General features: G+C 55.9%; 1 protein-coding gene across 1 annotated transcript; it reads left to right on the top strand.

The window, feature by feature from the left end:
- The first annotated feature begins 1,133 nt into the window (after positions 1 to 1,133).
- Positions 1,134 to 23,012, top strand: PDIA4 (protein disulfide isomerase family A member 4). The gene is made up of 10 exons (XM_004765895.3): positions 1,134 to 1,492; positions 7,565 to 7,745; positions 8,866 to 9,071; positions 11,455 to 11,593; positions 13,952 to 14,157; positions 14,278 to 14,436; positions 16,818 to 16,969; positions 20,145 to 20,301; positions 20,981 to 21,214; positions 21,747 to 23,012. The coding sequence occupies exons 1-10, from the start codon at positions 1,405 to 1,407 to the stop codon at positions 22,160 to 22,162; spliced, it is 1,938 nt and encodes a 645-aa protein (XP_004765952.1). The 5' UTR covers positions 1,134 to 1,404; the 3' UTR covers positions 22,163 to 23,012.
- Positions 23,013 to 23,047: the final 35 nt, after the last annotated feature.

Genomic DNA, 23,047 nt, shown 5'->3' on the forward strand with positions numbered 1-23,047 from the left:
ACTATACTGAAATTTAAAAACAGATGAATATAAAATGATATTGAACTGTTTGATATTCTACATTCCTAGCATTCAAATAAGTCACTTAGTGTAAACTTTGGTGGTGTTAGTTGCAGAATGTCTTTCTGCCCTACAAATTGAGGAGAGAACCATCAGGTTCATAGGAATTCATTAAAAAGATTTATTAAATTAAAAATGTTCTCATTGCTGAAGCCTGTGAGTAGCCAGCTTTCTTCCTTCCTGGCCCAGTCCGTATACACAGAAAAATACTCCTGGACTAGAGATTTTTCCTCCTACTTGTCTTCAACTCTTCAGGCATGTTAACCCCCTCGTGTGGAAGAAGTCTCAAACACTAATACACACCACAGGTTTACCATACAAAAATTATTTTAACCTACTTTTCTTCTTTTACGTTGTAAAGAGGGAAAAGCTGGACTGTATTTAGATATACGTAGGCCACTAGATTGCCCCTCTGGTCTTGCACTTTGGGGGAACATCCCTAGAGGAACAAACAATGTAAGACAAGGTTTGGACAAGCAACTGATGGTCTGTTCCTGGATGAAGCCATGGAGAGCAGCTTCCAGAACTCTGGTCTGGATTCATCTTACCGCGTACTCATCCCAGCCCCCAAGGCCAACAGGTGTTTTAACCCAGGAAAAAAATACAAACTTTTATTTGCTCAAAAGCACACAAAAAACCTAGGAAGCCCACGAACGCAAAACAGACTGAAGAGCCACGTTCTCTTTTCCCATGAGTATAACCTGCTCACGCCCTTCTGCCGCTTCGACCTCCAGCCTCCCCAGGCCCCGCCAGTGGCGAGAACATCCTTCTCCCCACAGCTCCGGTAAGGACACGTGTTCTTCCAGCCAGGCTCGGCGGCGCGACCCGGAGCTCCGTCCCGCCCCGCCTTCCCAGGTGCCGCCCCGCCCCCCCGCGCCGCCGGCCAATCGCGCCCCAATGCGCAGCCCCGCCCCGCCCCTCCGGCCCATGCCCGCCGCCTTTGTTCTCCTTCACTCCTTCTCTCAGCCTGTGCGCTCCCGGCAAACCGAGTGGCAGCCGCTGATTGGTGGCCGCGGCGCAGCCAATCAGAAGGGGGCACCTCACGTTAGGGCTCGGAGCTTTAAACGCGCGAGCCGCGGGGCGCGCGGAGGAGGCCGGGGAGGAGGGCCGGGACGGAGGGCGGCGCCGCCGGGCCCCGACGCGCAGCGAGGCGCACGCGACCCGCGCCCCCAGTGCGGCTGGGATTGGCCCGCCGGCGGCTTCCCCGCCCCCAGCCGGTCGCTGGCCAGGACTTCCTGGGGGGTTTCTTGCCTGCCCTCCGGTTTCGCTCCAGAGGCGAGGGCCCGAGGTCCGGGAGCGCCCGGGGGCTGTCGGCGCAGGGAGGCCGCGCTGCGCACCGCCGCGATGAGGCTCCGGAAGGCGTGTCTGCTGGTGCTGCTCCTGGCGCTGGCGCAGCTGCTGGTCGCCGCGAGCGCCGGGGGGCCGGATGAAGGTGAGCGGCCGGCGGCGGGCCGGGCCTCGTGGGCCCCAGGGGCCCGCGCGTGGGGACCGGGGTGGCCGCGACCGAGGGCCGGTGGGTTTCATGCGGAGCCCTTCCGAAGCTGGCGCCTGGCGCCAACTTGCCGGAGTTGAAGGGCAGTGGCGGCGAGCTCGGGAGAGGAGGGCGGCGGCGGCCTCCTCGGAAGCCCCTGCCGCCGAGGCTTAGGACGCGGAGAGGGTGCCAAGTGCCTTTTTTGCGACTGGCTCCTTCGCCCCGACTGCGCTCAGATTGTACTTGGGTTCAGGTTGACTGCTCGCTTCGGGCCGGGGGAGCTCGGGAGCTGGTTAAAATTTCCAGGCGAGCACGCCCAGGGAGCGTGCAGGAAGAGGGGGCCACTGTTTTCAAAACAGACAGGTCTTAGAGAAAGGGCGAGAAGGCCCGGTAGGAGCTCTCCATGGCAGCCTCGGGCAGCAAGCGTCTTTTAAAAAACGTGGTTTGCAGATTTGGAAATAAATAACTCACGGGTGTGTGTTTGAGGAAGAAAGGGACGACGGCTTGGTTTGCGTTTCTTAGAAGCCAAAGGTTCCATTCCCCTCTGCGATCATTTTATTCAACACCTACTATGTGCCAGGGATCTGACCTCCCGTAAAGCGCCGGCTCTAGTAGGAACATTAGACTGCTACTAGTCCTGGTTCCCGCATTTTTCTTGGAAACCAGCTAGCTGAAAACAAATGGCATAAGAGACCTTCGATAACCAGAACATACCAGTCGAGAAAAGAATGCTGTTCCTAGAGAACAGGCATCAACTTTCTTCCTCTCTGGCCTTTCTCCTGATGATGGATCCTCCCAGCCAGTTTGGGCCAATATAAATAAACCTCCTTTTCGTCTGTAGGGGAGGTGTGAACTTTATACCCTTTCAGACAGATTGAGTAACTTCTGTGTGGGCCACTGATTCAAGTTTAAACCCAAATAGAAAGGGAAGTAAGAATCAGCACTTGGTGATAAAGACACCTGCCGAGAGGAAGTAGACCGTGGCTTTCATGTGAGTTTTGGGACCTTTATCCAAATCACTTGATGCTTTTTAAAATACAGAGTCCCAGGGGTGCCTGGGTGGCTCAATCATCTGCCTTGACCTCAGGTCATGACCCCAGGATCCTCTCTGCTCAGAGGGGAGCCTGCTTCTCCCTCTTCCTCTGCCCACTGCTCTGCCTACTTGTGCGAACTCTTTGCGTCAAATAAAATCCTAAAATAAATAAATAAAGAGTCCCAAAATATGCTAAAGCAGATTGCAGTGGTGAGCCCTGGAATCTGCATTTTAAGCATGTTATTCATTGATTCACATGCAAGTTAAACTTTGGCAGGGGCACCTTAAAGTTTGAGGAGCAGTGAGGATGGAGGGTCATTCTTGGAGTATAGCTAAAAAGCGTAATAGTTTTGTCTTGATTTTGATCTAGTGATTCTGTTCTGAGGGGTTTCTTAAGAGGCCCGAGACTGGCAAACTTGAGGTACTTGTCAAGGGTTATTAGGACCAGCAGGTTTATTGTTTGGGAGACAGGTCGATAATGCTGGGAAGGCCCTGGGGAGCAGGTTCCTCTGGAGTTGTCATGGTCGTGGCAGGTCTTCCAGGGCAGTGTCCTCTGGGGTGAGAGGGGTAGGGTGGAGAGGTCTAGTCCCTACCTGGACCCTTTCCAGGTGAGGGCATCCCTGGTCCTTCACTTTCTGAAGTAACTTGTCCTGCAGATTAATTTTGGGGCCACATTTCTCTCCCACTGCAGATGTTCTAAGTCTTTAGGTTTTTTGTTTTGCGTCTCTTATGTTTCAGATTCAAACAGCGCAGTGGTGTCACAAAAGACAACACCCCCCCACCCCAAGAATATGTTTACTAGATTGAACTCTGGTAGTGCAAGCCTTAGGTCGTGGGTCTTTTTGTGTCTTAGATGAGAAATCAGCTGTGCTTTTCACATCTTTCCAGCTAAAATAGCAAAGGTAAAACACTTTGATGCTGGTTGTTGGCTGTTTTTATTTGGGATAGGTTTAGATTTAAGAGTTAAGTGGAAATCCACGTGTGTGTGTTGCTGGAGAAGTGTTCAGCTCCTCTCTTCATTCCTGAGAAGTAATTATCCAGTGATTCCACCTAAAGCTTTGGGCATGTTAGGAAACGATCTGAGGCGACAACAGACAGCACCTGAGTGGTCAGGACCCTCCACTAAGTAGCTTGGTGACCCTTGGGGAGGTGACTCACCCTGTCTGTGCCTCAGTTTCCTCATTTGTAAAGTGCATGTCATGTTTCCCTGAAGGGGTGAGAGACTGTGTTTGAGGGCTCAGCGTGGTGCCTGGCACGTAACCCAGGCCAGCTGTAGTGATCCGTCTGATAACAGATTTCTCTTTCTCCATGTTTAATATCAACTAAAGTGTTGACTTAATGGTAGAGTTTATCCAGCTCTTGGAGGTGCCAGTGGGGACTGAAGAATGAGCAGCGGAGGGAGCAGAGCGAGGACATGGCGGAGGGAGCTGCCTACGACCAGGCTGGGCAGGGCTCCGGTGTTGCCATCAGGGGTCCTGTTGAGAGTGGACAGGATTGCAGGGGTCTGGGGCCACCACTTCGGAATGGCCTTTCCAGGTGGGCTGAGCACTGTGGAGGTGGTGTGGGAGGCTTCATCGGCCTCATACTGAGGAGAATGGCACCCACCCAGAAGATGCTAGAAGGCTGTAGATAAATTTTCTTAGGTCCAGCCCTAAAAGTAAAGCCCAGTGAAAAAATGGTTTCCCTGTTAGGATGTGGGATGTTTTCCTTGTGGAGATGTGGGGTTTCTAAGAGGTAGGAATAGAGAGCCAGCGCCCTTTCAGGTGGCGGAGGGTCCAGTCCTGGGGTTATGTGCAGGCTCAGAAGGACTGGGAAGGTAGCGGCTTGTCCTGGCGCGTCTGAGAGCCTTTGATTAGGTGGGCAAGGTTCTGTCGTTTTGTTTATTATCCTTTAAAAAGGAAAAAGTTCCTTGGTTTCCCCCCCCCACCCCGGCACCAGGACCAAGAAATTAGTTGATTCTTAGGAGTTCTGTCCCCTGGTAGTTCAGGGACACCCAGTGTTATCGCGAGAGCTCTGTCACTCGTGGTGCTCAGAGACCACAGCAGGCTGAGCGTAGGAAAGAAGGCATCTTTGCTTGTCCTTTTTTTTTTGTAAAATTCACCTGTCCCTGTGCTTTGAGCGGATCGTCAGGTCCTCTGCTTCAAGTGCGGATTAAGTTCCCGCGATCGTTCTTTCCTTCCACGCTGTCTTCCCACGTGTCTGCAAGTTCATCTGGTTCCAGCATTGGCTGGAGCAGTCAGGCAGTGAGAGTGCATCTGTGTGGCCCTTGAGCCCTGGCCAGCCGCCCTCAGCAGGCCGTCCCGTCCGAGGGAAGCCTCCAGATCGGAGGCCATGTGTGCAGTGCCCTCTAGGCCCCTGACCTGCAGTGTCCCTGCATCAAGTCCTCGGATTTGCAGCTGTCACAAGGTCATTCTGGGTAGGACTTTCAAGTGATGGGTGGTCAGAATGGCCTCTTGGAAAGCCAGTGTGACTGCTGTCGCACAGGCCACCACAGGAAAGCTCAGTACTCAGTTCTTGCCTTGCGGGGTGGCTGTAGGCAGTATTTCCAGAAGCACCTGGAAGCCCTAGCCAGCCAGTGTTAAACGCAGGTTCCCAAGAGCCCTGTGTGCTCAAATTCTCCAAGATCTGGGTGTGGAGTGTTGGCTGCCCGTCACCAGGTGAAGGGGACTTGGTTTAGGCCCTCAGCCTCAGAGGGGGAGATGGGGCTCGAGCCCCCCTCATCTTCCCCCAGGTCCTGCCCTCCTGCTTTTCCAGGAGGCCCGATGACAGTGCTGTGGGCCGGGGCCTCTGCAGGCCGGTCCTCTCTACAGTTGTGCTGTGGAGGAGGGAGGCAGGGGCGAGCGGGTGTCGGAGAGCCGTGGCCCTGGGAAGCAGGGAGTCTGCTTGGTTTGTACTTCTCAAACGGGTGGCTTTTCTTTTGGGATTTCAGAGGCCTTGCTTCCTCCCCCCACAAAGGAGGAGAATTTTACCTTAAGCTGGAGAGAGAAACGTGGAAGTCAGGGAGAGTGTTAAGCGGGGAGTGTTAAGGAGCGTGGTTGAGGGAAGTGTGGCCCCTGGTGGGTTTTTGGTTTGTTTTTTTGTAATTATTTTGCAGCTTGGTAGATTTTCACGAAAAGGGACAAAGCTGCCACGCCACCCAGACCAGTTCCCTGGCTTGTCCCAGTAGCTGTGGAGCCAGCCGTGGGTTGGTTAGGGGCAGGGCGAAGGTGGGGCGGGTCCCGGAGGCTCCCGGATCCTGAGGCTGACTTCATCCTCCGCCCCCAGCACAGAACCAGCAGACTCCCTTTATCTCCCGGGAAGCTTCTCGGGAAAGAGTAACTGGCCCCTTGACACTGTCCGGCTGCGGCTGCACTTGGCTGCTGTGGCCACAGTGGGAGAAGCTGGGTGGCAGGAACCGCCGTCCCACGGTTGCTTGTGTCCGAAGTTGGACGAAAGATTCCCTGAAAGCCAGTAGTGAGATGAACTCAGATTCTGGTGCTTGGGGAAGAGAGCTTTGTTTCCAGGCAAGGCATCCTGCCGAGGTCCGATTTGTTGTGTGACTGTTTTTTGTTGTTGTTGTTGTTTGTTTTTAAGGACTTTATTTACTTATTTGACAGAGACAGTGATAGAAGAAAGACAGGCAGGGGAGAGGCAGACAGAGAAGCAGGGAGCGGAATGGAGGGCTGGATCCCATGACCCTGGGATCATGACCTGAGCCAAAGGTGGATACTTCACAACTGAGCCACTCAGGCACCCCTATTGTGTATTTTTTTTTTTTAGATTTTATTTATTTATTTGACAGAGATCACAAGTAGGCAGAGAGGCAGGCAGAGAGAGAGGGAGAAGCAGGCTCCCCACTGAGCAGGGAGCCAAAGGCAGAGGCTTAACCAACCGAGCCACCTAGGCTTCCCCCTATTGTATATTTTTGATGCACGTTGACCCTGTAAATCTGTAAAAAAAACATCTTTGTGGGATAACTCCTGCCCTGGGGATTACTCTGGGGTGACTCCCTAAGTCAGTAAAATTCCCTGCCCGCTTCCCTGCCCACTCCAGTCTCTGTGAAGGACTGGAGCCTGCGGGGCTGTGTGTGTACAGATAAGGTAGAATGCCACCCCCTTTCAGAAATGGAAGTAGCAGTCCATCCTCCAGAAGGAAACGTCAAGTGCGAGTCCCTATTTCCTGTGGGTGTTGTTTTGGGGGCCGGGCAGCCATTTGCTCACGGGGGACTGAATGCGGCCTGGCCTGTGGAAAGCGTGGTGTGTGAGCAAGAGGAAGGTGTCGGGGAAAGTTAGCCTCGTCCTGGAGCACAAACAGGGTAACCTGCAAAGCAACTGTGCCCTAGAGCACAGAGCCCCGGGATGTGGATAAAGGAGCCTTGCTCTAGGGGTGCGGCAGCGGAGTGGTGCTGGGGAAGGGATCAGACCCCAGCACGGGCACGAGGGGCCGACGGTTGGGATTCTCCCAGCCTGGACAGGAGGCATGTGGGGCCAGGCTGCAGGGCCACGTGCACAGAGGCGCCTCGCCAGCCCTCAAGTCCCGCTGGGGCATTGAGACTAACTTCTAGACCGGTGCTTTGCAAACGTTTTTGTAACCAGGACCTCTCTTTAAGTGAGCTCCTAAGTGGCTACCCAGCATGCAAACTTCAGAGCAGAATTTCTGGGGTGGGGGAGGCCTGATGTCCCCACCCCGGCTCGTGGTGGCCCTCAGGGGCCACTCGGGACTCACGACACATTTGGAGGGTTTGGGGTTCTAGGAAAGTTTTTTTTTTTTTTTTAAAGATTTTATTTATTTATCAGAGAGAGAGAGGGGGAGAGAGCGAGCACAGGCAGACAGAATGGCAGGCAGAGGCAGAGGGAGAAGCAGGCTCCCTGCTGAGCAAGAAGCCCGATGTGGGACTCGATCCCAGGATGCTGGGATCACGACCTGAGCCGAAGGCAGCTGCTTAACCAACTGAGCCACCCAGGTGTCTTTAAGGAGGAGAGTCACCAATTTACTAACGAGTCTGGGTGTTTTCCGCTCAGATTCTTCTAATAAGGAGGACGCCATTGAGGACGAAGAGGAGGAGGAGGAGGACGACGAGGAAGAGGAGGACGATGACTTGGAAGTCAAGGAAGAAAATGGGGTCCTGGTCCTGAATGACGTGAACTTCGATAACTTTGTGGCTGACAAAGACACGGTGCTGCTGGAGTTCTACGCTCCGTGGTAAAGACCCTCGTCCTCATCCCACCAGCCTGGACGAGGGGGTCCCTCTGTGTTCCCATGAGTTCGCCTCACAGTCCTCCAGACCCGTGGGGGGGCGGTGTGGGAGCAGGAACGCCAGGAGCCCAGCCTCTGGTGAGCCCGCGGGGTGAAGCAGGAACGTGTCCCCTGGTGGTTGCGGCAGGGGCGTGGGCCTGTGATGACATGGAGACCAGTGTGGGTGACAGACCCGTCCCTGGCTGCAGGTTCTGCCCTGACCCGTCTCCAGGCCACCCCGCCTCCCTCTCCTGCCAGGCGGGGCCTGCGGGAAGGCGCAGTGTGGGTTGTGGGAAGGCACAGCGTCCCCGGTGGGCAGCGGCCACCCCGCTCGTGCTGTCCTTCATCCTGTGTGCCCTTCCTTGTCCCCTCCGCGGCTGCTCTTGATCTCAGAATCCCTCCTTGTCTCTCCTCTTTCCCCTGCCCTCCTTGGTTCACTTTTGAGACGGGATAGTTAAGACACACTTAGTTTTTGGTCTAGTGCCTGATGCTCAGGCATGAGGCGTTTTGTGTAAAATACAAGCAGCTCCGTGAGGCTAGTGTTTCGTAGATCAGTAGATCGCAGATCAGTACTTCTCAAACTCTTTGGTCTTGTGAGTCCAAACAGTTCACGTGGGTCCTGGCTGTCCGTCGTCACCACAGTAGACATTAAAACAGAAATTTCCGTATGAATCCATTTCTGACCCTTCCACGGTAACATCAGTGTGCTGCCCCGTGGCCAGCCGGGCAGCCTCTGCGAAACTCCACTGTATGCTCTGAGAGGGGGAGTGAGGAAGACCAGGAAGATCTTTTGTAAAGCAGTTTTTACCTCACAGACCCCATGGGAGGGGTTCCCTGGACAAACTTTGAGAAGCTTACGGAAGAAAGCGTGGGGGTTTGGAGGTGTTGGAGGCACGAGCCCAGGCCAGAGCTGGAGTTCCGCCGCCACCTGCCCGACTCCAGCCGCGTTGGCCTCCTCCTTGTGTTCCCTGCATGGCGCCTCTTAACTGCAGTCATTCTGGTCCTGGCAGCCCCGTCCCTCTGTACGTTGCTGCGTGTTAAGTCTCCGTGGGTACAGTTAACCACCACCTTCCCTAAATCTTCTCAGGTGTGGACATTGCAAGCAGTTTGCTCCGGAGTATGAGAAAATCGCCAGTGCCTTGAAGGAGCACGACCCTCCCATTCCTGTGGCCAAGATCGATGCGACCTCAGAGTCGGCGCTGGCCGGCAGGTTTGGGGTGAGCGGCTACCCCACCATCAAGATCCTTAAGAAGGGCCAGGCTGTGGACTACGAGGGCTCCAGGACTCAGGAAGGTGAGCAGAGCCTGTGCTCCTGGAGGAGGTGGGGCTGGGACTGTCCCCCCACTGGAAGGTTGGGGGTGGGTTGGATGATAGAGACAAGGACAAGGTGAGTGGGCCGGGCGTGGCCCCAGGAGCACCAGCTTCTAGGAGTGCTCCCTGCCGGAATGTTCCAGGTAACTGAGATCAGAATAAAGTTGTTTTAGGATAGGAGGGGTGTCTTCTCATTTCAGACCATGAAACAAATGTGGAGCCTGTGTGTTATATGACACACGAGGCCACAGTTCTTGGCGGTGCCCTAGAGCAGTGCTTCTCCGTGTTGACCTTGGTCACAGTCACTTCGTGGGGTCCTGAAGCCGGTGCTAAGCATCCCAGGTCCCTAAGTTTCAGGTCAGGCTCGATGATTTGTATTTTGTACAGGCTCCCAGAGCTTACCTGGAGCTGTGGGCCTAGGGCACCGTGTTGAGAACCACTGATGTGGGGAGCCAGGCGGTTCTCCAAAACCAGGCCTGATGGATCCCTGCCTGACTTAGACTAGGCACAAAATACTTTTTTTTTAAATGAACAAACAAAATTGTGGTATCTTTACCATATATCTTAATCACTAGAAAAAACCCATCAGTTTCCATTCCCATTGTGGCATAGTGGACATAGCATGTCCTAGACATCTGAGGAATGGGGGTCACTTGGATCTGATCTCAGAGTTGGCGGAGGGCCTCTCCTGTGACCCCCTAAGGATTCTACCTGGCGCAGATGCACAAGGAAAGGTCATAGTTGTTAACACTTGCTTCCACCTTGTTTGTCTATCTGCTGATTAGATCATACGTTTACGGGGTTCACAACTCAAAGAGGTAGATAAGAGGGGTGCCTGGGTTGCTCAGTTGGTTAAGCATTTGTCTTCAGCTTAGGTTGTGATGCCAGGGTCCTGGGATCAAGCCCTGCCTTTGGCACCTTGGTCAGCAGCGAGCCTGCTTCTCCCTCTCCCACTCCCCCTGCTGTGTTCTTTTCTCTCACTGTGTTTCTGTTTGTCAAATAAATAAAATCTTAAAAAAAAAACCAAAGAAGTAGATAGGAGTCTTTATAACCTGACTCTGGCTGTCCAGCTCCCTTCCGGGAAGGCAGTTCATGTACTAGGTGTCTCCTGTGTCCTTCAGAGATACTCTGGACACATGAGAGCAAACGTATGTGTATGTATATCATTTGTCACAATTGTTAACATCCCCCCCCCCGCCGCCAAGATTTTATTTATTTATTTGACAGAGACACAGCAAGAGAGGGAACACAAGCAGGGGGAGTGGGAGAGGGAGAAGCAGGCTCGCTGCCGACCAAGGTGCCCAATGCGGGGCTCGATTCCAGGACCCGACCCTGGCATCATGATCCGAGCTGAAGGCCCAAAGCTTCGCGGCTGAGCCACCCAGGCGTCCCAGTTGTTAGCATATCTTAATCGCCATTTGTACCTTCCTGTTTTACTTAACGAATAGTGTCTTTGCTGTATCAGCATGTAAAGGAACGTAATCTAAGAGCGGGTCGAAAGCCACGTCCTTATTGTTTGCAAGTGGACAGGTGCGAGCGTTTGGAGGTCCGTGTCGGACCACCAGAGTGGTGGTGGCTTGGAATCTCGAGAGCAGTGTTTGCCCAAGGGGGCTCCCTGGGCCGCTGGGTACATGGGCCTCCCTGACGGAGATGGGCTCAGGGCTGTGGGCCAGAGGGGCAAGGGGGTCACGACGCGGGGTCGCTGCTCTGCACATGTCCGTCTGGATCTCCGATCTAGCTTCTTGGTGACTGCGCAGAACAGAAAAGAAGAAAAAAGAAAAATGTAAAGTTTGCCATCGCTGTTCCAAAGAACCACTTGGCAGGTGCCTTGTGAGTGTGTGTTCTGTGTCCCACTCCTGTCAGTGGGTCCATCTCCGGGTTGAGGCCGCCACCTTTCCCGTGATGCTGATGCAGCCTGAGCAGCAGGGGAGGTGCTGTCCCTCTTCGTTCTTGATTCTTGTCACCTGTCGTGACATGTGACGTGCTGGTACTGCACTGCTTGCCTAAACGCAAGCGTCTTTGTACCTGAGGGGGGGACGCCCTTGAGACCTCAGGTACGCGTGGTCTGATATAGGGGAGGAGCCCGCGGTTTGCCCCACGTCTGGCAGGAGCAGGGTCCCTCTTGTCACCTGGGTCTTGGGCTGTCAGAGAAGTTGCCGGGCAGCTGAAGAAGGACAAGGAGGAGTTGGACCCCCTGAGTTGTGGCCTCAGACTGCGGAGTGCACTGGCCAGAGATGCGGCTGGCTTTCAGGGACTCGAACTTTCGTTTCCTGTTCTCCATGGCCCCCGCTTCTCTGTCCGCTCCTTGCTGCCTACTCCTGTGAGAAGAGTCTGCCCGGGCTCAGGCTTGTTCGGTTTCTTTCAGAAATTGTTGCCAAGGTCAAAGAGGTCTCCCAGCCCAACTGGACGCCTCCTCCGGAAGTCACACTGGTGCTGACCAAAGAGAACTTCGATGAAGTGGTGGACGGGGCAGACATCATTCTGGTGGAGTTCTACGCCCCATGGTAAGACTCCGCCCTGTGCTGCCCAGACATTGAGGGGCCCCGTCCTGCATCCTGAATGCCCCTGGCCACAAGGTGGGGGTGTCAGAGGCCCCTGTGCGGGAGGCAGAGCTGAGCACGGGGGCTGCCCAGTCCCCACCAGGCACAGGCTGATGGGGCGGAGAGTTCCAGAGACGAGTGGGGTTTTCCCAGAGGATGGGCCGAGGCGGACATGGGCCTGTGGCGCAGAGGAGAGTGAAACCCGCGTCAGGGGGCACCAGGTGGCCCGGGTTCCCCCGTGGCTGGAGGACCCAGCTTTGCCCCAGGCCTGCTGAGTCCCATGTTTGTCATCACATACCTGTGCTGAGAACGCGCGAGAGCCCTCGGACAGCGGTGGCTCTGTGGCCGCCTGAGGGGACATGTGTGTGGGGTGAATGGAAGTGCTGCTCATGGAAGTTCATGAGCTGTGACGAGGACAGAGCAGAGCTGCCACCACAGTGGGCAGGGCGGTGGTAACTGGTGGCCTCAGGTGACCTCCTCCGGTGGTCCGGAGGAGGACCACCAGTGGTTCTGTCCCTGCTTGTGGCAGAGACGTTCCAGAGTGAATCTTGGAAGATGACCCTCAGCCTTGCTTCATGCTTTAGACGTGTCCCCTTCTCGTATTTGGGACTCCGGGTTCCCCCAGCTGTCCTGCCTTCTGTCACCTCCACTCACCTTGTGGCCTCCTGCCTCTCTCGCCCTCAAATCCTCCATTACAGCCGGGCCCCTTTTGGAGAGAAACAGCAGAGCCAGGCTGCGGGGGCCTGACGAGCTCTGTTTGGGGGCAGCGGCCCTAGAACACGGTTTCGATGGAAGCCCGTGCCTGTCAGTACACAGGAAGGCCCAGCTCTGCAGAGGAATCAGGCCAGTCCCTTAGAGCTTAGCAGGGACGTGGCCTACGTGTCTCCACCACGTGCAAGAAACAGCTAGTTCTGGCCCCAGACAGTAGGTGATGACATCTGATCGGGCAGAGGAGCGCAGAGACGATTAGGGGAAACATGCAGGGGCAGGAATCAGGTGGGGCAGGGGACCTGGACATGGGAGAGAAGATGCCAGAAAGGCAGCTGGGGAGCTGGGGAGAGCGGCTGATCGAGGTGGCAGCTTGGGGAGCCGAGGCGCCGTGGCTCCCGTGCTTCATGAGAAGAGGGAGGTGTGGGCCGCTGGAGGAGAGAGCAAGGCAGGCCGCCCTCCAGGGGGATGGGAGTGTAGCGGCCAGCGCTCTGGGACGGCTGTCGACCTCCTTTGGGGACTTCAACCCAGGTCAGCCAGCGCTTCTGATTCTTGTGCAGGCTTCCCGCTTGTCAGGGTGCGTGGCGTAGACCAGAGTCCGGAATTTGACCAGGGCACGAGCAACAGTGACCCAAGGCTCGGGGCCTCCCTGGGGCAAGGCACTGTCCTTGGTCACTGTAGGGCATGCGTGCACAGAGGGGACAGGTGGGCAGCGGCGGGAGGAGCGCCTGCTGCGTGTGGAGAGCAGGGGGGCCGTCAGGTGGTGAAGGTGTTGGAGGATGTCTCATGGCCCATGACGGTCCTAAATCGGAGTTGCCCGGAGCCGGGGTCAGTGATACTTGTTCGCATCGCTTGCTCAGGACGTGCTTAGACAGCAAAGACACGTGTTGCTGCCGCTACAGAGAACAGTTACCCTCTCCATGCAGACGGTTTTACATACCGCAGGGCGCAGCCGCGAGGTGCCCCGAGGACCTTCAGCATGGTCCGCAGGGCCCGGGGTTCGCCAGGCCCTCGCCCACGTGGGAGCGGCCCGATTGCGCCAGGCACACAGGCTCTGTTAACTTGTCTCCGTTCCCAGTTCCCGTGGCTCAGGCCCACCTCCGCCTGCCCTGGTCGGTGGGTGTTCTCCTATCCTGGCCGCGTGCTGTCGTTACCCTCTCCTCACCCACCCTTGGCGGGCTCAGGTCTACCTCCTCCTGGTCTTTCCTGTCCCAGATCAGTGTCACATCCTGTACAAAGCCACCCCGGACTCGGTGTCTTTGTCTGTCCCAGCTCTCCAACTGAGGGGATCTCCCTTCTAGGGCCCTTGTCTCGTAGCCTTTTCCATAGGTCGCCCCTGTGCCCCAGTCCCACTCGTGCCTGTGTCACACGCCTATGTCATGCGTGTGTGTGTATGTGTGGTGTGCATCCTCTCGCCGTGGGAGTACCAGTGCTGGTGATGTCATGCCGGCCTCCAGAGGGGCCTGGCTCCCCGCCCCTACCTGGGAGATCTTCGGAGGCTGCTGCATCGACCCGAGTTGCTCGGGAATGCGGGCCGGGTTTCGGTGCCTCCCTCAGAAGAGAGGCTGTGTCCACACTGGAACAGTTTCCTCACGGACTCACTGCTTCTCGTAGGTGTGGACACTGCAAGAAGCTGGCCCCCGAGTACGAGAAGGCCGCCAAGGAGCTGAGCAAGCGCTCCCCCCCAATCCCGCTGGCCAAGGTCGATGCCACTGCGGAGACAGACCTGGCCAAGAGGTTCGAGGTCTCTGGCTATCCCACCCTGAAAATCTTCCGCAAGGGAAAGCCTTTTGATTACAACGGCCCACGGGAAAAATACGGTAGGCCGCCTCCTAGTCCTACCTCGGTGGGGCGGTGCGGGGGAGCTTGCCTAGGAAGGTGGAGGGCAGGGAGAGCTGTGGAGCCCCGAGCCCTTCCTCAGGCAAGTGCTTTGCCCCCAGGTATCGTCGACTACATGATCGAGCAGTCCGGGCCACCCTCCAAGGAGATCATGTCCCTGAAGCAGGTCCAGGAGTTCCTGAAGGATGGGGATGACGTCATCATCATTGGGGTCTTTAAAGCGGAGAGTGACCCAGCCTACCAGCAGTACCAGGATGCTGGTGAGGAGTGGCCCTGGGGGGCTGGACGTACCCAGGCTGTGGCCGGTTGCTGGGGAGCCTGCCGATTCTGTGGAAAACTCCTGGGGCGTCAGCTTAGAGGACAGCCTGAGGAAGAATTGAGTAGCATTTGTGGGAGCAGGCTTTCCTTTCTGGGATTGGAGTTAGAGTGGAGGTTAGTTCCCCGTTGCCTTGATTACACGTGGGGGATAGGATCTCGTCCTGAGCACATGGCTGTGCCGGCGTCCTCCTGACCTCTGAGGGGAGGGTGGGGTGTGTCAGAGTCCTCCGAGTTCATCTCCCTCCTTGTCTTTCCAGGAGCCCCTTCCCAGCCCCTCTGCAAGGGGTAGGGTCTCGACCAGAAAACAAGGGGTATTTTTTTGTAGTTGTTGTTTTAAGATTTTATTTTTCAACAAGAGAGACAGCGAGAGAGAGAACACAAGCAGGGGGAGTGGGAGAGGGAGAAGCAGGCTTCCCACTGAACAGGGAGCCCGATGTGGGGCTTGATCCCAGGACCCTGGGATCTTTTTTTTAATTTTTTTTTTTTTTAATTTTTATTTATTTATTTTACAGAGATCACAAGTAGTCAGAGAGGCAGGCAGAGCGAGAGAGGGGGGAAGCCGGCTCCCCGCTGAGCAGAGAGCCCGATGCAGGGCTCAATCCCAGGACCCTGAGATCATGACCTGAGCCGAAGGCAGAGGCTTAACCACTGAGCCACCCAGGTGTCCCAGGACCCTGGGATCTTTACCTGAGCTGAAGGTTAGATGCTTAATGACTGAGCCACCCAGGTGCCCCAAAGCATGGGTTTCTGAATCGGGCTTGGGTTCAAGTCTTGCCTCTGCCAGTTACTAGCCTGTGAGCTCAGGTGGGGACTTGATCTTTTATCTACTTTGGCAATCTCCTCTACTTTAAGAGGTTGAGATCGAGCAGGTGAAGCGCCTAGTAGGGCTAGCGTCCGGGGAGTGCTGGTCCTGAGAGGTGGCGGTATGGTGGACAGCTGTCACAGGCATGTCCTGTAGGGGCAGGTGGCACTCGCCCATCCCGAAATCTGTAATCTGCTTCTGCCTAGTAGCAGGTGTCTTTGCTGTCCCGGGTGGCCCTGGGAAAGAGGTTTTCTTTCGGGAAGGCTGAGGATCCTCTCTGTCCTTGTCAAGTTCCTCCTGAGTGCCCTCCACCTCCGCCCCCCTGCATACCACAGCCAGCTCCATTTTTTGCTTCAGAGGAGTCTTGTAACTGCCCTGATGGCCACCTAGTGCTTGTTTCAGTGCCTTGCGGTAACCACTGTGTGCAGGTCAAGTGCAGGTTCACACGGTAAGACAGCAGTCGAGGGGATTTCCATTTCCACGTCTGGTGCCGGAGCGCAGGTGCCTCGTCCGTCTTTATGGATGCGGTGGCCTTAGCATCTCCTTGGATGTGGTCCGCAAGAATCTTGCTGCAGGAGAGCCCAGCCTCCCCCGGGGCTGCGAGGGGGACCCCGTGTTTCTGCAGAGGAGGGACTGCGGCGCGGGGAGGGGAGTCCTCACAGGCCTGCAGTCCTGTGACGAGGGGGTCTCGAATTGTGACTGGAGCCTCCGTCTGGCGCTTTTGACCGCAGCCTCCCACCTCCCCCGGAACACGTGGAGTTTCCTGTAACCAGTTGGGAGGCCCGCCCTTCAGTGCAGGGGACACCTCTGACACCTTACCTGGTGTTCGGATCACAGGACTCTCCAGCAGAGCGGAGACTGTGGGGCGAGCCTGGGGATGTCCGGCAGGGGTGGGTGGCTGGCCGGGGTCTAGTAGGCTGACAGGAACGCGGCTTGTGCACCGGGTCACATGCTGTCCGGCTGCTTTTACCCCCCAGTGCGAAGCTGAGTGGTGGGGATGCTGTGGCCCGCAGAGCCGGAGATCTTATCTGGCTTTTCCAGAAAGTTTGCCAACCCCGTTCTTGAGTGTCCTCGGACAGTGGGGTTTCATCTTGAGAGTTGTACAGGATTTAAATTCAGGTGTATTTAGCAAAAGAACTGCAGCCCACAAGTTAGGCCAGCCACCTCTCCTCTCACCAGAGGAGAGGCCGGTTGGGAATACCCACCATGTGGCTCGTGGTGCTCACCTGTTCTCACGGGCCATCTGTGGCTTCATGTGCTTCTTAGCACTGGAAACAGTGGTCCTGACAGATTAGCTCTGAGTTGTTCCGTGAACATTTGGTTTGCTTATTATTTTGTTTTTTTAAAAACACAACTTGTGAGATAGAGGCTCTAAGGTGTTCTACCTACCCCAGCTCCGGGTGTCATCCTTGAGGGATTCACGGGGCTAATTCTGGTCTTTGCAGGGCATCGGCTGGGAGTTTAGTCTAGGTCGGTAATGCAGCTTAATAAGCTGTATTTATCGTTCTGTTAATTTCTCAGCGAATAACCTGCGAGAAGATTACAAATTCCACCACACTTTCAGCACTGAAATAGCAAAGTTCCTGAAAGTCTCCTCGGGGAAGTTGGTTATAATGCAGCCTGAGAAATTCCAGTCCAAGTACGAGCCCCGGAGCCACGTGATGGACATCCTGGTGAGTGGGGGTGGGGAGGGGGGCGTGCATGTGGTGGCTCGGGGACACAGCAGCCCCAGGCTGCTTTGTTTGTTTGTTTGTTTTTAAATTGTAGTCAGTTAACACACAGTGTAGTATCAGTTCCTGCTGATTCAGGTGGGTTCAGGCTGCTGCTTTTTTTTTTTTTTTTTTTTTTTAATTTTAAAGGTTTTATTTATTTATTTATTTGAGAGAGAGAGAGAGAGATCACAAGTAGGCAGAGAGGCAGGTGGTGGCGGGGAAGCCGACTCCCCGCTGAGCAGAGAGCTGGAGATTCAGGGCTTGATCTGAGGATCCTGAGATCATGACCTGAGCGTAAGGCAGAGGTTTAACCCACTGAGCCACCCAGGCGCCCCAGGGTTCTGGCTTCTGATGGGCATGAGGCTGCTGGTTGAGCCGTGGCCCGGGGATCTGGGGATCTGAAGCCCAGAGAATTTGCTCTTTGCTTCACACAAGTAGAGTCTGGAGTGCCTTTCCCTGGGCCCTTGCGGTGCGGTCAGGGTGTGTTTCCTGGAGGCTCCGAGCAGGAGCAGCCAGCAGGCGGTCAGTGACCTGGGAGGCCAGAGCGGCTCCCTCCCCTCTCCCCTGCCCCCCTGCCCCCCTGGCCCCCTGCGGGCCAGCGCCAGCCTCCTCAGGTGCCCAGCCACTGTGGCTCTGGCCTGCGTGTCTGCCGTCCTCCCTGGCAGGACATGCTCCCGGGTCTGAGCCAGGGCTCCTTAGCCAGGCGGCTCAGGTGCTGAGCTGCAGAGTGAGGCAGGCCTCTCTTCCCGGGATGTGGAGAGTGGCGCATGGGTTCGGCCTCCTTTTTTCTCCTCCAGGCCTGTCCAGCCTTCATCTTCCGAGGGACGGACTCACTTTGAGACGGGCGGAGGGAGTTTTTGGCCCAGGCCGTGCCTCAATGCAGCTCCATGTCCTCAGTGCTGCACGGGGGCCCAGCGCTGCCGTGAGCAGATTTTCAGATTTGGAGGAAACCAAGGCTCTCAAAGCCAGAGCTTTCCTTTGATAGAGATCCTGGGATGCAGAGCCGTGAGCCGTCTCCCCTGCTCCCATAGCCAGTCAGGAGCAGTGGAGGGGAGGGGCTGGGCTGTGACACCCCCCCCCCGCCTCCCCGCTGCCGTTTGGGCAGAGGGCTCTCATGGGACCTGGAGGAGGTGGCGGGAAGGTGGGGTGAGCCCTGCGTGTGCCACAGGGAGCCACCACCCCTTCTGATCCATTTTTGTGAACTGGAACCCTTGGGGCGTTGCAGAGGCTGCCCTGGATCTTTCTGACTCCGGTGGGTCCGCAGCCCCATCGCCCCTTCTCAGAGTTTCATGCGTGTCTGGTCGTCTGCCGCCGCTCAGGCTCGGGGCCCCTCTGCCTTGGATGTCCGGCGGCTGCCCTGTCTCCTGTCCTGTCCAGCTCCTCTCCTTTCATCCATGGGTGCTGAGCCGGGTGCAGAGATGGGCGCCCCAGACCCTAGCGGTCAGCACCATTCTGGGTGGTGTGTGCGTTCCCAGGAAAGGGGTCTGTAGCTTTCAGTAGGTTCTTGAAGAGGTCATTGACCCCAGAAGGGTTAAGGACTGCTCGGCCTAGTCTGTTACACATATCACTGCCTTTTTACTCTTTACTTTAAATGGATTGGTGTTACTTACGTACCACCCTTCTTGCAAAATTTATTTAATGTTGCTTTGTCAGCATTATACCACAGAGTAAACTGCAGTTTTTTTAAAAAAGTGGACATGGAGGGGTGCCTGGCTGGCTCAGTTGGAGGTGCGTGTGACTCTTGATCTCGGGTCCTGAGTTCAAGCCCTACACTGGCATAGAGATACTTAAAAATAAACTATTAAAAAAAAGTGGATTTGGAATTCAGAGCAGAAGGAAGACCGAGGCAGGGCACGTAGGAGGAAGTTGGGGGGCGCTGCGGTGAGAAGCAGGTCTTCACGGCTGTGAGGCTGGCTCTGCCCGAGTTCAAGGTCGGGCCTGTGGCTGGTTGAATGCTTGGTGGCAGAGCGGGTTTGCCCTGGGCTCACTCTGCTTTACCCTTGACTTCACCTTCAGAGGGCACTCAGTCTGGAGGCTGGCCTGACTAAAGATACCCCACAGCCCTGCCGTCTTCTTCACCTGCTTTTCCAGCACTTTCTCTCCACCTTCCTTATACTCCGGTCCACATCTTCTGTGCTTTGTTCCCTGCGTGATTCCTGCTGTTTCCTCCCCTTAGGCACCTTCCCCCTCCCACCTGGCAAGTTATGCAGTCCTGTCCCATCCTGGGGGGCCTTGTGCCCTGGGTGGAGAGTGCGTGTTCACCAGCCACTTCGAGCTCTGCTGCTCCTCCTGACCATGCTTCCGTTTCTTCCCGTGTAACATGAGATGGTAGTACCCACCCTTGGGCACTTTGAGGCTGGGGTCTGGAGGATCTGGCTTAGTATCTGCCTCAGCATGAGCTGAGGGCCCTGCACAGCCTTGGGGGCAGTCACCAGCTCCATGTCCCCAGGCCACTGTGCCCAGCTGGTCACGGGTGCCGCATACATGTCCTTGTCGGGTTCGTCTCTGGAAAACACCTGGAGAGCCTTAGAAGCCAAGCTTAAGAGCCAAGGATGGCCGCCTGGTGCTAGACGGCTGAGCCCTGCAGGCCGGGCCTCCGGGCCTCCTGGCCTCCTGCCAGCAGGGCTGCCCCTGGTGGAGCAGCCTCCAGGCCCTGCAGCCCTGTCTGGCTCCCCGTTCTTACCCAGCACCCAGCTGGGCTGTGTAACAGGTGGTCGTGGTGTGGCCTCCACAGTAGAACCACGAGCCCAGCGTGGCTGCCCTCCAGCAGGGTGCACCTGGCCTCCCTCCCTTTACCGCAGGTGCCGTGTTGGCCTCGTCTGTGAAATGGCCCTGGGGGGCTCCGGGGAGATGGATCCTTCCGCTCAGCCGCGGGAACTGCTGCCCTCGGGAAGCCCGCCTTCCCCCAGCGGTTTCCCATACCTACAGGCCCAGGGAGAAGGGCACGTGGTGTCCGCAGTGGCCGGAGAAGCTCACTTAGGGGTCACTGGAGGAAAGGGGCCCCAAGGGACCTTCAGACAGCTCCTCCCCCACCCTGGCCCTTGAGAGCAGATAGCCTCCTGCTCAGCGGTGGCAGCAGAAGGTGGGGTGACAGGAACGCCAATTCTGCTTCTCATCTGTCCCCGCTTTTTTGCAGAGCTCCACGGAGGGGTCAGCCATCAAGGACCACGTGCTGAAGCACACCTTGCCGCTGGTGGGGCACCGCAAGACCTCCAACGATGCCAAGCGGTACACGCGGCGCCCCCTGGTGGTCGTGTACTACAGCGTGGACTTCAGCTTCGATTACAGAGCTGGTGAGGCCCCCACGCGGACTCCCCCACCCCCCCACCCCCGCCCCCGCCCCCGCCCATCCTGCCAGTGGGGGCTCTCGCATTTAGGAATCCTGCCCCCAGGCCCTTGCAGGTTGGTGGCTAGGGTGGAGTTTTAATTGATGGCTTCAAGGTAGTTTTACTTCTGTGGTGCCACTAGCCCTTTTCTAGCCTGTGGGGAACGTGGTGCAGAGTCCAGAACCCTCTGAGAGAGGAGGCCACCAAAGCCCGAGGCTTTTCAGAGGCTGCACAGATGGGACTAGGCCAGTCACTAACCCTCAGGCAGGTGGGGGCTTATGTCATTGGGCTTTTGACATGGGTCCACCTGCTTACAAAGGGAGCTCTTCAGAAATGCTTCTCCTCCCTCCAAGTTAGGCACGAGCCTGGTCAGAGAGTCTGAACCCCAGGCTTCTTTTTTTTTAAGGTTTTATGTATTTATTTGACAGAGATCACAAGTAGGCAGAGAGGCAGGCGGTGGGGTGGGGGGAGGAAGCAGACTCCCCACTGAGCAGAGAGCCCAATGCGGGGCTTGATCCCAGGACCCTGAGACCATGACGTGAGCTGAAGACAGGCTTACCCCACCGAGCCAGCCGGACGCCCCTGAACCGCAGACTCTTCACCTTGATCTCTGTCGCTCAGCTCACAGTGCTCGCTCCCATTTTAGCCACCCAGTTTTGGCGGAACAAAGTCTTGGAGGTGGCCAAGGACTTCCCCGAGTACACTTTTGCCGTGGCCGATGAGGACGACTTCGCCACGGAGGTGAAGGACCTGGGGCTCAGTGAGAGCGGGGAGGACGTCAATGCCGCCATCCTGGACGAGGGCGGCCGGAAGTTCGCCATGGAGCCTGACGACTTTGACTCTGACACCCTCCGGGAGTTTGTCAGAGCGTTCAAAAAAGGTGAGCCTTATTTTAAAAAATATTTTAAAGCAAAACAGTCTTTTGGACCTAGAAATGAGTTTTGTATACATGGAACACTTGTTTTGAGGCATTAGAATATCTTTATTGATCTGGTTGAGCCCAGTGGCCCAGTGTCCTGGTGTGGGCCGAGTCGTGGGCAGACCTTGTCCTACCATCTGCCATGTTCTCTGTGCTTCTGCCCGCAGAGGCTTCCCAGCCCTGACCGCCAGCTCTCCTGGCAGCCCCTTTGGGCCGGGTGGTACCTCTCCTGGGACAGCCTCACTGGACGGGACCTGGTGGCCCCTCAGGCCTGGGTGGGACCATCAGCATCCCCTCTGGCCTCTGCAGGGACTGGGAAGGTAGAAGGGGTGAAGAGACTAGAGAAATCAGGGGGTCAGTGTGAGGTGGCAAGGCTCTACCTGGCGCTGTCCCCCTGCATGTCAGGCCTGGCCTCGTTGCCTGGTCCTATCCGAGCTGCCAAGCCTAGGGCCTTCTCGGCACTCACCGTTCCCCTGCTTGCTTTCCTCGGCAGGAAAACTGAAGCCGGTGGTCAAATCCCAGCCGGTGCCCAAGAACAACAAGGGGCCTGTCAAAGTTGTGGTGGGGAAGACCTTCGACTCCATTGTGATGGACCCCAAGAAGGACGTCCTCATCGAATTCTATGCGCCCTGGTGCGGGCACTGCAAGCAGCTGGAGCCCGAGTACACCGCCCTCGGCAAGAAGTACAAGAACCACAAAAACCTGGTCATCGCCAAGATGGACGCCACTGCCAATGACATCACCAACGACCGCTACAAAGTTGAGGGGTTCCCTACCATCTACTTCGCCCCCAGTGGGGACAAAAAGAACCCAATTAAATTTGAGGACGGAAACAGAGATCTGGAACATTTGAGCAAGTTTGTAGAAGAACATGCCACAAAACTGAGCAGGACCAGAGAAGACCTTTGAAGGCCTTGAGTTGGGGTCTGGCAGGCCGGAGGGACCAGACACTGGAGCCCCCAGCGGCCGGTGGCCGGAGCCCCCAGCGAGCCATGCAGCTGGTGGCTTAACACAAGGGCAGGATCTCTTTGGTTTTTAATTTTTTTTTTTTTTTTTTTTATACTCTGGGGTTTCACCTCATGCTCTGAATACTGAATAGGTAAGAATGACTCCATAGATTAGCCCAGATTTTTACAGAGGATACATCTATTTTTACCATTATTTGGGGTGTAATTGCTTTTTTTTAATCTTCCGTTTTCTTTAATATATTTCTTCAAAGCAGATAAGTTGAATCTCTTCTGTGTGAATGGTTTTTTTTTCTTTAATTTAAAATTTAAGAAAACATTTGCCAAATCACATTGATTTTTTTTTTTTTTTTTTGCATTTTATTTTACGGTTATCTGAGGAATTACCCGCTGGAGAAGATTTGACTGTCCGTGTGCTTTAGTTTTCATTTCTTACTGTATGGCACAAGGAACTGTCACCAAGCACCCTGCCAAGGATAACATTCCAGCCCGACCTCTGGGCCGCCACCCGGTCCTGAGAGAGTGGCACCTCTGTGCAGGACAGGGCATCGCCGTGCCTTCTGCTTTCAAGCCAATGACCACGGGGTGAGGAGGGGTTCCCAGGTCCCCAGGCCCCAGGAGCCTGATTGCAAGGCTCAGCCTCTGGGTGAGAGACCCCCAACCTGGGATAGGCAGCCCCACCTCTTTGGAAGCCGGACAGCCTGAGGAGAGGTGACCTAGGGCACAGGTGGTATGTTAGGGTGATGGAAGAGAGAGGGTAGGCTCTCGTGACGGAATAAAACAATTACTGAAAATTGAGCTTTGTAACTGTGTTAGAGAACATCTCCAT

Source organism: Mustela putorius, unplaced genomic scaffold (genome assembly GCF_011764305.1).
Source record: "Mustela putorius furo isolate JIRA1106 unplaced genomic scaffold, ASM1176430v1.1 tig00000929_pilon_pilon_pilon, whole genome shotgun sequence".
Lineage (NCBI taxonomy): Eukaryota > Metazoa > Chordata > Mammalia > Carnivora > Mustelidae > Mustela > Mustela putorius.